The sequence below is a fragment of the Echinops telfairi genome, unplaced genomic scaffold (assembly GCF_000313985.2).
Source record: "Echinops telfairi isolate 266 unplaced genomic scaffold, ASM31398v2 ScPeMD7_17;HRSCAF=63, whole genome shotgun sequence".
NCBI lineage: Eukaryota > Metazoa > Chordata > Mammalia > Afrosoricida > Tenrecidae > Echinops > Echinops telfairi.
This window is the reverse complement of record NW_022103914.1, coordinates 5,039,385-5,053,949: the sequence shown is the minus strand read 5'-3', so window position 1 is coordinate 5,053,949 and position 14,565 is coordinate 5,039,385. Positions and strand designations below refer to the sequence as shown.

The 14,565-nt window shown below is 47.2% G+C and overlaps 1 protein-coding gene across 1 annotated transcript in view; it reads left to right on the top strand.

Annotated features, from left to right (window-relative positions):
- MUC4 (mucin 4, cell surface associated) overlaps window positions 1-14,565 on the top strand; it is a 40,221-nt gene that overhangs the window by 2,728 nt on the left and 22,928 nt on the right. The window contains 4 exon segments of the mRNA XM_030884819.1: window positions 341-505; window positions 1,687-1,842; window positions 6,511-6,641; window positions 11,050-11,138. Of these exon segments, the coding sequence (XP_030740679.1) occupies window positions 341-505; window positions 1,687-1,842; window positions 6,511-6,641; window positions 11,050-11,138 (541 nt within the window).

The following is a 14,565-nucleotide window of genomic DNA, read 5'->3' as shown; positions in this document are numbered from 1 at the left end:
GGCCCAGGGGATTTGCCTAGAAGGTCAGCTGTGTGCAAAGGGTGAGTCTATAGTGTGTGTGTGTGTGTGTGTGTGTGTGTGTGTGTGTGTAAGGGGTTTGTCTCCCACTGAAATAGGGCCAAGCATACAGTCTAAGGATTTAGGACATGAGTACTGTTGGGAGAATGGGGCAAAGAGCACTCTTACTGGAGGCAGGGGGATGGATGAAATGATCTCTCAGAGGTCACTGGCCTCTCTAATGGTCTACCCTTGGAGGCAACACTCCTGAGCAGAGAGCCCCACATGAGGACCGTCCTTCCCTGCCTCTCTCCCGAATCACCAGAAGCTCCTTTGTGTTCAGTTCACAGACAACGGCCAGATCATTTTCCCTGAGTCCGACTACCAGGTGTTCTCCTACCCCAACCCACCCAGGAGAGGCCTCAGCAGCTGGGACCCTGTGGCGCTGGTGGCTCCGTTTTGGGACGATGCTGATTTCTCCACTCATCAAGGAACCATCTATTATCAGGTAAGCCTGCCACCTGGGATCTCCTTCTGGCCAGCAAGGAGACAAAAAGGTTGTGCCAGGTGTTACTGGTACCAAAGTCTGGGCCAGGGTGGGCAGGGATTGCCTACTTAAGTGTGCCCTCCGGGGTGAGCTGGAGATGACGTTGTAAGGCGGGGTGAGGAAATTGGGTAAGGAATAGTCATTTGTCAGACACAAAGGAAAATCCCTCATATAGCACGAGAAAACCTACAGGCGACAGGGGTGGGTTGGCCATTCGATATTTGATTTAGAAATAGGTTGTAGGGAGGAGAAACTACCAAAGCAGTGTCCAGTCAGACCACCAGCTGTGTTCCTGGGATGGGTCAGTAATCCCAGTCACTGGAAGCGCTCATGGACCTACTGCCTGCAAATGCGTATTGCCCGCCTGCGTTGGAGAGGGTCCCTGTGTTGGAGAGGGTCCAGAGGTGGGGAAACATAGAAGCCTCCAGAGCAGTGGTTCTCAACCTTCCTCAGGCCACGACCCTTTCATACAGTTCCTCATGTGTGCTGACCCCAACCATAACATTATTGTTGTTGCTATTTCATCACTGTCATTTTGCTACTGTTATGAATCATCATGTACATATCTGATATGCAGGACGTATTTTCATTATTATAAATTGAACATAACTAAAGCATAGTGAGTCACCACAAAAACAATATGTCATTATATATTGTGAACTATGTATTTCTAATGACCAATAAATGGCATTTTGTCTTGAAGCACGGTGTAGCATGGGTAACAGTCTTCACGCAGGGTACTCGTAGGTGGGCGTATCTGCATGTGGGCGGTGTCTCGGTTCCTAAGATCATCGGGAAGATGTGCTTTCCGATGGTCTTAGGCGACTCCTGTGAAAGGGTCGCTAGACCCCCAAAGGTGTCGAGACCCACAGGTTGAAAAATTCGGCTCCAGCAGGACCCAGGCGATAAGGTGCACGCACATGGCTTACAGTATCAGCACAGCTTGTATTCTGGGGCACATCAGGGGGCCATCAGAGATGCTTACTGTGCAAACACAAGCCTGAGAGGGGGTCAAAGGGGCCACATGCGCAGACACAGGTGAGCAAGAGGACCATTGTAGGGAGTATGTGCCGCAGGGAGAAAAGCGGGGCTACTGGGGGTGTTCAGGTGGGGGCCCCATTCTCTTGTCCTTTCTCTCCTAGGAATATAAGACGTTCTACGATGAATACAACCCGTTAGTCCGACGGGTGGAGTCTTGGATTGCAAAGTTCACAAACACCTGGAACTACAAAGCCAGGTGGACCCTAAAGGTCACCTGGGCCGATGTCCTTGCCTATCCTGCCCGCTGGACCTTCGGGGTGAGTAGACAGAGGTGCAGCCCCTGGGCACCCTCAGCAGGACAGATACCTGAGCATCCCAGGCAGGAGTTCAGTCTTCGAAACTGCTCTCTGACTTCAGCACTTGTTGAGTGCAGCGACCTCCACCATGCTGAGCACTTGCTGGGTGCCGGGTGCTGGGCCCGCCTCAGCCCCACTTCCATGGGGCTCAGTGGAGGAGCTATGAAGGGCAGGTGAGAAAATGGCCTGGAGGCCACATCGAACCTCTTCTGGCTCCACATCTGCCTAAGAATGATTCCCATGAGGCAGAGGTCAGCCCTTCCTTCACCCTCCACTTCCCTTACTAGAGCACCTTGAAACCACTGCCCCTCCCACAGCACTCTGCTTCTCTGCTGGGTTCGATAACCCATTGCAATGACCATACAGAACTCACAGGCAAAACTGACAACTAGGGAGTTTAAGAGGGAGGCCAACAAGTTGCAAAATGCTAAGGATGCAGGTCTTTGGTTTGCAGTTGCCTCTTCTCAGCCGTGCTGGCAGGCATGTTGCTCTCTGGTCCTCAGTCTCTCAGCCCTGTGGTCCTATGGCCTCCGTCCTGCTGCAAGCTCCTTTAGCATTGACAAGTGCCCCCAGGCATCCCACTCTGCCAGCCAGCCTTCTGCCCACAGGCATTCAGCTTTACTCCTTCTGTGGGCTGGGAAGCCTGCCACGCTGGCTGGCTCGTGATCTTGGCCTGGGCTCTGTTCTTGGGCCACCTCTCCACACAGGAGATGCTTCACTCCTGGTTCTCCTTCCTTGGTGGTCGTTGGATCCTCTGCTTCTGCTTCTGCAATGGCTCATTTTATACCCAGTGGAATGGCAAAGCCGACCAATCCCCTCCTGTGGAGTTTCACACACTCTATTTGCTGCACGGCCCTACTCAATCATTTGGAAGGAATGACAAATACCGTGGTGAGTTAGAAAACCAAAAAGGTAAAACAACTCAACATATCTTAACAACAGAGAGAACTAAGGAAAAATTCAAGTCACGGGTTGCAATGTTGATCGATTCCATGGGCAAAATATTGAATGGTGCCAGAAAAATCAAAAGACTACACAGAGTCAGTGTACCAAAAAGAACGTGTTGACGTTCAACCATTTCAAAAGGTAGCATGTGATCAAAAACGAGGGAAAACTTCAGAAACAAGTCTAAACGACACTGGAGGCAAAGCCCCAGGAATTGATGTGATATCGACTGAGATGTTTTGACAAGCTGATGGTGCACTGGAAGGACTCACGTGTTTCTGCCAAGAAAGACGGCAACCTAGTCAACTGACTGGAAGAGATTCCTTTTTGTACTCACTCCAAAGAAAAGTGACCCAACAGAATGCTCCAATTATAGAACAATATAAATGCTATCACATGCAAGCAAAAATTTCCTGAAGGTCATCCAGCAAGAGTTGCAGTAGTACATTGACAGGAAGCTTCCAGAAATTCAACCTAGATTCAGACGAAGACATGGAACAAGTGATATCACTGCTGACATCCTATGGATCTTGGCTGAAAGCGGAGACTATCAAAAAGATATTTACTTGTATTTATTGACTATGAAAAGCACTTAACTGCTTGGATCTTAACAACTATGGATACTCAAGAAGAATAGGAATTCCAGAACTCTAAATTATATTCATATAGAACCTGTATGTGAACCAAGAGGTTACTGTAGTAACGGGAATATGAATGATTTAAAATCAGGAAAACTGTGAGTCAGGGTTGTATCCTCTTACCATATTTATTTAATCTGTATGCTGAGCAAATAATCTGAGAAGATGGATGAATAAAGAAGGATTAGAGAGAGGTTTATTAACAGCCTTTGACATACAGATGGCACAACCTTGCTTGCTGAAAGTGAGGAGGACTGGAAGCACTTGCTGATGAAGATCAGGGATTACAGCCTTCAGTATGGACGACAACTCAATGCAAAGAAGACCAAAACCCTCACAACCGGACCGGTAGGTAACATCATGCTAAATGGAGAAGATGTTGAAGTTGTCGAGGAGTTTGCCTTGCTTGGATCCACAATCAATGCTGATAGAGATCAAACCATGCACTGCATTGGGTAAATCTGCTGCACAAGACTTCTTTTAAATGTCGAAAGCCAGGCTATTACTTTGAGGACTAAGGTGGACCTGACTCAAGTCATGATATTTTCAATCAGGTCATATGCATGTGAAAGTTGGACATTGAGTAAGGAAAGTCAAAGAAGCATCAACTCATTTGGATTATGGTGCTGGTGAAGAATATTAAAAATACCATGAGCTGGCAAAAGAACCAACAGACCTGTTCTGGAAAAAGTACAGCCAGAAAGCTTCTTAGAATCAAGGATGGCAAGACATGGTCTCATGTACTTTGTACATGTCGTCAAGAGAGACCAGTCCTGGAAAAGGACATCATGCTTGGTAAAGCAGACGGGCAGTGAGAAAGCGAAATGCCCTCGATGGCATGGATGGACACCGTGGCTGCAATGATGGGCTCAAACATACAATATCCGGGAGGGTGGCACAGCACCCGGCAGTGGTTCATTCTGCCACACAGTCACTGTGAGCGGGAGCCATCTCGACAGCACCCAACAATAGCCAGGGAGACACAAGCCACACTCAATGATTGCGCTTCGCTGCAAGTGGAAACAGAAAGTGGAATTAGGGGAGGTAAAAAATGACTGCCCCTTGTAGCTTCCTATGGTTCGACCTGGTATTACTATCTGGGTTGCAGTTTTAGAGATGAGGTAGATAGCTGTTAGAGGGGTTACATCACTTGCTGGAGGTCATACAGCTAGTAAATGGAAAAGCCTGGCCTGAAATCAAAGTTTTTCTAGCCCTAAGCTCTTACCCACAGTCCCCCACAATGGAAGTGAGGCTCACCGCATGGTCTCCTTAGTCTTTCCTATGAGGACTCACCAATCTTCCTCTCACAAGTCTGGTCGAAAGTTACTTGCTTCTTCATTCAACAAAAGAAGAAGAAGGAAAAACTATATTTATAGGAGCATATATAGAGATGTAAATATTTAAATATATAAATTTAGGTGTATTTGTTTATTGACACACACACACATATATATATACAACAAGGAAGCAGATGGACTTTGGGCCTCTACTTAAATCTTACCTCAGTACAAGAATGGTCTGTTCTAACAATGCAGTGTTGTAGGATACCCACCCTCCTTACACGATCCCTGAAGACAAAATGGGTGCATAAGCAAATATGGTGAAGAAAGCTGATGGTGCCCGGCTATTAAAAGATATAGCATCTGGGGCCTTAAAGGCTTGTAGTTAACTAAGCAGCCCTCTAGCAGGGAAGCAGCAAAGCCCATATAGAAGAAGCACACCAGCCTGTGTGATCATGAGGTGTCAACGGGAATAGGTCTCAGAAGGTCAAAAATAAGCAACCAAATCAACGTGAAGAAGCACAGGTGCAGTGGAGACCCCAAGCCCACCTGCACGCTGACTGGACAGCCCCTCAGGAGAGCCAGAGGGAAGGGATGATAGTTCCAGGGTGTGGTATAGCACTGCTGAAACACATGACTAGCCTCTAGTTCTTTAATATTTCCTCCCCTGACTATTATGGTTTCAGTTCTACCTCATTAACCTTGTTAAACTTGCATATGTTCATTGGTAAACTTAAGATCTTTAATGCATGAAAGCCAACACAGATAGCCCCTCAGAAAAAATAACGGGAGTAACGGTTTCCTAAAGGTATGGGAAGAGGGTGGGGGGAAAGGGGAAAGGGGTGCTGATAGCAATGATGACTGTATAACCCCACTGAACAGGAGCAAACGACAGAATTGTAGGTGAATGGATATATTGGCTAGTGAAAAATACACACACATATGTGTATATATACGTATATATATATACTCATGTGTGTATATATATACACACATATATACCTATATACTCGAGTATAAGCTAACCTGACTATCAGCCAAGGCACCTAATTTTACCACAAACACTGCATAAAAGCTGTGCTGAAACACTTGGCTTATGCACAAGCATATATGGTAATGAAATGATAAGTGTTCTTCCATGGAGAGGGGATAAAGAGGAGCTGATATCCAGGAGGCCAAGAAGAAGGAGAATGTTTTGGAAGCGATTGTGGTAACAAGTGTACAATACTGCTTGATGAGACTGAGCTATGGAATGTTACGCCATCTGTAAGAGCTCTCAATAAAACGATGATAATAAAAATTGTGGATAACCCACTTTGTACAATGCACCCTGATTGGCACCCAGTCAGGGCCTGCCTTCAGAGAACCTCCCATCTCACCTGCCTTATGTCCTCCATGCCATTCAGGTCAAGAGGACATTGGGATTTTGTCTTTTAAATATCTCTAAGAAAACGACCTGAAACTCTTAGCTCTCTGATGTTTTTGTTCATCTCTCAGATTCCTATAGCGTTCGCTCACAAACCCTCTTTTAACTCATTTGAAACCCTTTGTCTATTCTCCTGGGAAATAAATCACAAAGAAGGCAAGTCCACCCACTTAGGTACTTTGATGCTCAGGGGACAAGCTGGCCTAAAAATCCCACACTTGCTCTGGGGAGGCCTGGGACAGGTGATGTGTGTATTGGGGCTGTGGTGTGATAGGGCATCTGGGCAGTGACCCCAGATCTCTCACAAGTATCCTTGTATTTGTCTCCAACCAACCTCTAGACCAACACCTACCAGGCCATCCTCTCCACAGACGGGAGCAAGTCCTATGCCCTGTTTCTCTATCAAAGTGGCGGCATGCAGTGGGACGCCGCCCAGCGCCGAGGCAACTCGGTCATCATGGGCTTCTCCAGGTAGGATGGGAGGGGATGTTAGCACTGGTCAAATTGGATGAATCCCTCTGTATACAGCAAGGTACACACACACACACACACACACACACACACACACACACACCCCTCTTAGGGTGAGGCATGAATCCTCCTTGGTGTTTTTAACACACTGGGGCCACACATAGCACTATTTCAAATTAAAACCAAGAACAACCGGTTGCCTTTGAATTGACCTCAACGCCCAAGGACCTCACATGGGTCAGAGCAGTGCCGGGCTCCTTACATTTCATGGCCCTTTCTTTTTAAATATATATTTTTGGCTGCTAGATGGCAAGGCCTTTTTCTGAGGTATTGCGGGGCGGGGCTGGGCGGGGGTGGGGGTGGGGGAGTGGGTGGGCCTTGAACCTCCAGCCTTTCGGTTAATCGCTGAGTGCATTAACTGTTTGCAGCACCCAGGGATTCAATTTCAAATAAAAAGACTTCTCTTTGCCCCGTCCTCCTCTTTACTATCCCAACCAACCATGAACGCCCCATCCAGTGACAGTGACAAGCAACAAGACTGTCGTCCAACCTCACCAGCCCTGTCATCTAAGAGAACCAGTCCCTGGGCACAGTAGTCGTTCCCTGCTTGGACTTCCCTGATTTCCCCCTACATTAGCTGACCTCTCTTGACTTCTCAAATAGTATAGTAAGAACACCACATCCCTACACCAAACCCAGAGCCACCAGGTCATTTCCAACTCATAGTGACCCTATGGAAACCCAACAACAGTGACAACTCACTGCCTCAAGCCAATGCCAACTCACAGTGACTCTGGAGGACAGGATAGAACTGCCCCTGTGGTTTCTGAGACTGTAACTCTTTACAGGAGTAGAAAACCCCATCTTTCGGACATGGGAGAGGAGGAGGTGGGGGAAAGGAAGTGGGTGTTAACAAACCCAGGGACAAGGAAACAACAAGTGATCCAAAATCAGTGGTGAGGAGGGTGTAAGAGGCCTGGTAGGGCTTGATCAAAGGCAATGTAACTGAGAGGAATTACTGAAACCCAAATGAAGGCTGAGCATGAGAGTGGGGCCAGAGGAAAGTAAAAGGAAATAGAGGAAAGAACTAGGAGGCAAAGGGCATTTATAGAAGTCTAAATACAGAAATGTATATATGTAAATATGTTTATATATGATGGTGGGGAAATAGATCTACATGCATATATTTATAGGTTTAATATTAAGGTAGCATATGGACATTGAGCCTCCATTCAAGTACTTCCCCAATACAAGAACACTGTGTTCTATCAAACTGGCATTCCATGATGTTCACCTTACCTACCGACACAATCGCTGAAGACAAAGCGGGTGAATAGGCAAATGTGGTGAAGAAAGCTGATGGTGCCCGACTATCAAAAGATACAGCATTTGGGGTCTTAAAGGCTTGTAGATAAATAAGCGACCATCTAGCCGAGAAGCAACAAAGCCCAGATGGAAGAAGCACACCAGCCTGTGTGATCACAAGGTGTCGAAGGGATCAGGTATCAGGCATCAAAGAACAAAAAAATCATATCATTGTGAATGAGGAGGAGTGCAGAGTGGGGACCCAAAGCCCATCTGTAGGCAACTGGACACATCCCCTTACAGAAGGGTCACGGGGAGGAGAGGAGCCAGTCACGGTGCAGTGTAGCAACGATGAAACATACAACTTTCCTCTAGTTCTTTAATGCTCCCCTCCCCACCCCGCCCACTATCATGATCCCAATTCTACCTTACAAATCTGCTGGATGGGAGGATGTACACTGGTACAGATAGAAACTGGAAACACAGGGAATCCAGGACAGATGAATCCTTCAGGACAAGTGGTAAAAGTGGCGATACCAGGAGGGTGGAGGCAGGTTTGGGTAGAAAGGGGGAACCAATGACAAGGATCTACATATAACCTCCTCCCTGGGGGAATGAATAACATAAAAGTGGGTGGAGGGAGACGTCGGACAGTGTAAGCATGACAAAATAATAATAACTTATAAATTACCAAGGGTCCATGAGGAGGTGGGGTGGAGAGGGAGGGGAAAACTGAGGCGCTGATACCAAGGGCTCAATCAGAAAGCAAATATTTTAAGAATGATGATGGAAACAAACGTACAAACGTGCTTGACAAATGGATGGATGTATGGATTGTGATAAAAGTTGTACAAGCCCCCAATAAAATGATTTTTTTTTAAAAAAGAAAGAAAACCCCATCTTTCTTCCACAGAGCAGGCTGGTGGTTTCGAATTGCCGACCTTCCAGATTGCAGCCCAATGCTTAACCACTGTGCCACCAGGGCTCCTACCGTGACCCGATAGGACAGCGCCCATGGGGGTTCCAAGGGTATGACCATTATGAGAGGCGATGGCTCATCTTTCTCCCATGGCCACTGGTGAATTCAAATCACTGGCCTTTCTAGTTAGCTGCTGAGTGTTTAATCGTCGTATTACTCCAACCTAACTCCACGCCAACTCACAGCGACCCTCTGAGGCAGGGCAGAACTGCCCCCGTGGGCTCCCAGGACTGCAAAACTTTATGGGAGTAGGAAGCCCCATCTTTCTCCCTTGGAGCGGCTGGAGAGTTTGAATTGCTGAGCTCAGCAGTTAGCAACCCGACTCATAACCACTATGCCATCAGGGCTCCTTTTGATAAAGATGACCAGCAGTTAGTGCTCTAGGTAGGTTATAAGCATTGTTTTGTTTGACTATTGTAAAGCCCCATGAGGTAGATACAATTTATCATCACAGTTTCACACTGAGGTACAGATGGATAAATAATTCATTCAGTCACAGAACTGGAAAGGGACTACGTGAAGATTTGAACCCAGACATCTGACGCTGAGATCGCCTCCCTAACTATCAAATTCAGTCTAAGGATGAACCCATATTCGTCAAGTGCCATCATCCAGCAGCTCCTTTGGGTGAGGCTGAAGCGGAAGAACAGGAGGACAGAGTTGTGGCTGGCCGAGAGGTTGGCTTTCCATGAGTAGAAAGAGTTCTGAGACGACAGCTTCATGTCTCCAGCTGCTGGTGGGTGCCACCACTGTGAGTCTTGGGTCACTATGGCTGGCAGCGACTGCAGATGGCTTCCTTCTATCCGAGTGTTCCAGATTGCTGCTACCATTAAACCGCTTGCAGTTGCTTTGGGCTGTGCTCTGGAGAAGAAAGGAGTGGAATTATTCCATCAGCTGGGACCTCACAGTATCCCCAGTCCTCTGGGGTGGTGTCATGGGTGTGTGTTGGGTTAGAGTGGGCCGCGCGGCTGCTCTGAGGCCACCCCCAGGCTGAAGCTGAACACTGCTGCCCCACAGTTTCTTCCTTCCCAGGGCCTCATTTGTGCACCACGACCGAGGGTGGCGACGGGAGTGGTAGAGGAGGCAGCTCCCATGTATGTGGTTTGCACTCTGTTCTGAGGGGGTTTGTCAATGTTCCTGCATCTCCTCTTCAGGATACTGTGAGGTGGATGCTACTATAATCCCTTCTATGCAGATGATACAAGTAAGATTCAGAAAGCTTCAGTAGCTTGCTTGCCCTTGGTAACCAATCTGGTAGAATCAGGAGGTGAATCTCTGACTATCTCACTCCCTCTTCGCTGTCATAATATGACGGTTTCCCGCAGCGCCGGCCCTCCCCACCACAGGTGTCAAAGTAGAACTGTGATTTCCAGGGTTTTCAGTGGTGGCTTTTTTTCCTTCTGAGATGCCTTTAACTGGATTCAAACCTTCAACCTTTCTGTCAGCAGCCAAACACATTAATCATTTGCTCCACCCACGGCCACTCGTCAATCCCTAGTTTAAGAGAAAACAATGAAGAAGGCTGAACTCTTTGTTGTTTTCACACTCACCTCCTGACTAAAGGAACCCTGGTGGCCTAGTGGGTTATGCACTGGGCTGCTAATCACCAGGTCAGCAGTTCGAAACCACCGGTTGCTCTGAAGGAGACAGATGAGGCTTTCTACCCCTTAAAACTTTACAGTCTCAGAAGCCCGTGAGGGCTGTTGGCATCTGTACGACAGTGTCACTGTAATTTAGGATCCACTTAATGGCAATGAGCCCGAGTCTCATGACTGAGTGAAACTGCCTGGTTCCTGCAGGTAGGAACCAGACGTGGATCGAGGGAGACCCACACTATGCCTGCCTCGTCCGCCTCTTCGAATTGCTGGAGTCAGTAATTCTGTTTGGCCGATCATCCAACTGACTGACCAACCGGCTGGGTGGTTGACTGGCAAACAGACTGACGGACTAACTGAATAGTTGGCTCATCAGCTGATGACCCATGATGAGCAGGACAAAGCGAAGGAGCGATGGAAGGGAAGGAGGGACGAAGGGAAAGGGAGCAAAGGAAGGAAGGACATATTGGTTGAAAGAATTGATTCCTTGATTGTAACAGAAGCCTGTGATGCTTGTCGTTGCCTGCAGCGGAGATGGGTATTTCCAAAACAGCCCCCTGACATTCCGGCCAGTGTGGGAGAAGTATCGCCCAGACCAACTCCTGGACTTCAACTCAGGTAGAAGCGCCCCGTTCTCTTGTGCCTTCTACTCACTAGGCGCTGGCAGCCTGGAGGGGAGCTCTCTAGCATCTCCACCTTTTCTAAGGATCTGACCAACGCAGCCCAACCTCCCATCGGTGACATGGGAACTTTTTGTCTTTGATGTATGGATTTCTGTGTAGGGACGTCAGGATGGTGGTCTATGGAGATAGCCCCTGGATTAGTACTTACCTGGGAGCACAGAAGGGGATGTTGTGGGGCTTGGGATGAGTCAGCAGCCATGAGTTCAAGAAGGAAGAAAATGTTCCAAAGTTGATTGTGGTGATGATTGCACAGCCCTTCTTCATATGACTGAACTTGTATTGTACCATATGTTCATTATAGCCCAATAGAACTGTTTAGAAACAAGCAGCCCTCTAAGTGAGACACCAACTAAGTCCACATGGAGAAGCACACCAGTCTAGGTGATCCAAGGACTGTAAGTAGCAAAATCCAAATCCAGAGGAGGGATTGGTATCAGAGCTTAAATTCTGAACACCTGGTTTGCAGAAAGCTATGGATGACAGGGAAAGCTCAAAATCCAATTGCAGAATCTTCGTATGTATCAAGCCTCTGGTGAATCCCCTCTGACCATAATGCAGGGATGTGAGCAGCCTTGCTAGCAGAGCATTGTAAAGTCGATTGTGGTAGACATTGTTAGGCTAAAACGTAACACCTGCTCATTTGACCTCCACTTTGATCCATTTTAAAGTTGTTTCCATTTTTAATATTTTCTATTGAGGATTTTCTCTTTTACCTTGTCATTGTTATTGGGTTTTTTTGTTTGTATCTTGTTTTTGTTTTGTATGATTTTCTGTATATGAAATCTAGGGTAGATAAATCTACAGAGACCTTAACAGGATTAGTAATCATCTAGGGGCAGGGCAGGGGAGGTTGGAAGGAAATGAGGAACTAACAAAACAGGTACAAGAGAGAAGAAAATGTTCTAAATTTAATTGCGATAATAATTGCACATTTTTTCTTAAAATGACTGAACTATTAAATTGTATGCTATATGTATTATGTATATGTGACCTAGGGATAGAGTCGTGATGGTGTGTGTGCGTGCACATGCATGCACACTTGTTGAGAGAGTTCTTGATGTGTTCCCCCTGACACCAACCAGGTCATTGCAGAGAAGATAAACAGATAATAGAAACAATTATTATTATTCTCAAAATCTTAACAATGTATGCGCTTGTATAGGTATACCAAGTTCAAACCACACTCGCTGCCACTGAGTTGATGCTGACTGTGCAGGACAGGGTGGAGCTGCCCCTCTGAGTTTCTGACACTGTAACTCTTTGCCGGAGTAGGAATCTCCGTCTTTCTCCGAGGTTTTGAGTTGCTGACCTTGCAGATCGAAGCCCAACATTTAACCAATTTGCCACCAGGGCTCCTTGTGTAAGTACAGATGGGGCTAAAACCTAAGGTACAATACTATACCTGCAAGTGTGGGACTGGGGAGTCCCCCTTCTCACCCGTGGCGCTGGGGTGGGCAATATGTAAGCTTATAATCAATGATGAGGCAACCTTGACTGCTGAAAGGGAGGAGGACTTGAAGCATATGCTGATGAAGATCAAGGATGACAGCCTTCGGTATGGGTTACCAATCCATGTAAAGGAGACCAAAACCCTCACCATGGGACCAACAGGGAACCTCATGATAAACGGAGAAAAGATTGAAAAGGAAAGATTGAAGTTGCCAAGGATTTTGTCTTGCTTGGATCCGGAGTCAATGCTCATGGGAGCAGCAGATCAAGCGACGGGTTGCACTGGACAAATCTGCTGTACGAGACCTGTATAAAGTGTTGAAAAGCAAGAACGTGACTTTGAAGATTAAGGGGAACCTGACCCAAGCAGGGTGTGTTTTCAATCGCCTCCGACGTATGTGAAAGTTAGACGCTGAAGAAGGAAGGCTGGAGAGCAATCGATGCGTTTGAATTGTGGCGCTGGTGAAGAACAGGGAAAGTGTCTTGGGCTGCCCAAAGGATGGACACCTCCGTCCTGGAAGAAGTGCATCCAGAGCGCTCCGCAGAGGCAAGCATGTCCAGACATGGTCATCTCAGGTACTTTGGACATGTTGTCAGAAGAGACCAGGGCCTGGGAAAGGACATCATGCTTGGTAAAGTAGAGGGGCATCGAAAAAGGAGACCCTCAACAAGATGGGCCGACAGTGGCTGCAGCAATGAGCTCACACATAACCATTGTGAGGTTGGTACAGGACCAGGCAGTGTTTCGTTCTGTTGTGCGTAGAGTTGCTTTGGGTTGGACCAGACTCAATGGCACCTAGCAACAACAACACAATCAATTGTGTTGGTCGAGTGGAAGCTCTAATGCCCATTAGAATATGTTTCTCCAAGCTACTTCTCCCTCCCAAAGACGGTATCTGGATGTAGGGAACACCTTAGTTAGCCTTGCGGTGTTGGAACAAGGCCCTACTATACACGCTGATCTTCTCTGTGGCTCCCCAGCTGGCTTCTGGGCACAGTTTCTTCCTGGTTATCTTGGCCCTAAAGAGACTATGTTGCAGAAGGGGGAGGACATGGCAGGCTAGCTGGTGGAGGGAATCCATGGGAAGGGATTGTTTGGCGGTTTGGAAGGTGTCAGAGTTTAGAATAATAAGTCAGGAGGGTGAAAGACAGGGTGAATTAAGAGGGATGGCCAGGGTCTGCTCTGAGTTGGGTGCTGGTGAGACCTGCCTGCCTGTACTTGCCCCAGGTTTTGACTAACATTCAAGATCTGGGAAGTTTTGAATCTCATAGCAAAGGGATTTGGGGGAGGAATCACTGCCAGTCTCTGCTGGGTGAAACCATCAGTGCAAGAGTTTCCCAGCAAAAAGGGGGTGCAACAGAACAGCAAGGGGAGCAGAGCAAGGACGTCCCAAGGGAATACCAAAATAGACTTTGGGGCCAGGGCGTGGCACCCCATCAGACTCCACCAGAACACACTCCTAAAGATCAGCAAACAGACCTGGAACTATTTACAGGCTTTTTCTTTTTTTTGTCATTAGTTTTGTTGTTGTTGTTATTGTTTTGTTTTCTTTTGTTGCTTTGTTTTGCTCTGTCTTGTTTTTGTGTGCATACGATTACCTCTGTAGTTCTATCTAGATACGATAGGCTGGATAAACAATCTGAGGAAAAAAACAACTGGACCGATGGTTCCTGGGGGACATGGGAGAGGGGGAGGTAAGGGACAGGAGGTGGTGTTAACAAATCCAGGGATGAGGGAACAACAAGTGATCCAAAATCAGTGGTGAGGAGGGTGTAGGAGGCCTGGTAGGGCTTGATCAAGGGCAATGTAACTGAGAGGAATGACTGAAACCCAAATGAAGGCTGAGCATGAGAGTGGGACCAGAGGAAAGTAAAAGGAAATAGAGGAAAGAACTAGGAGGCAAAGGGCATTT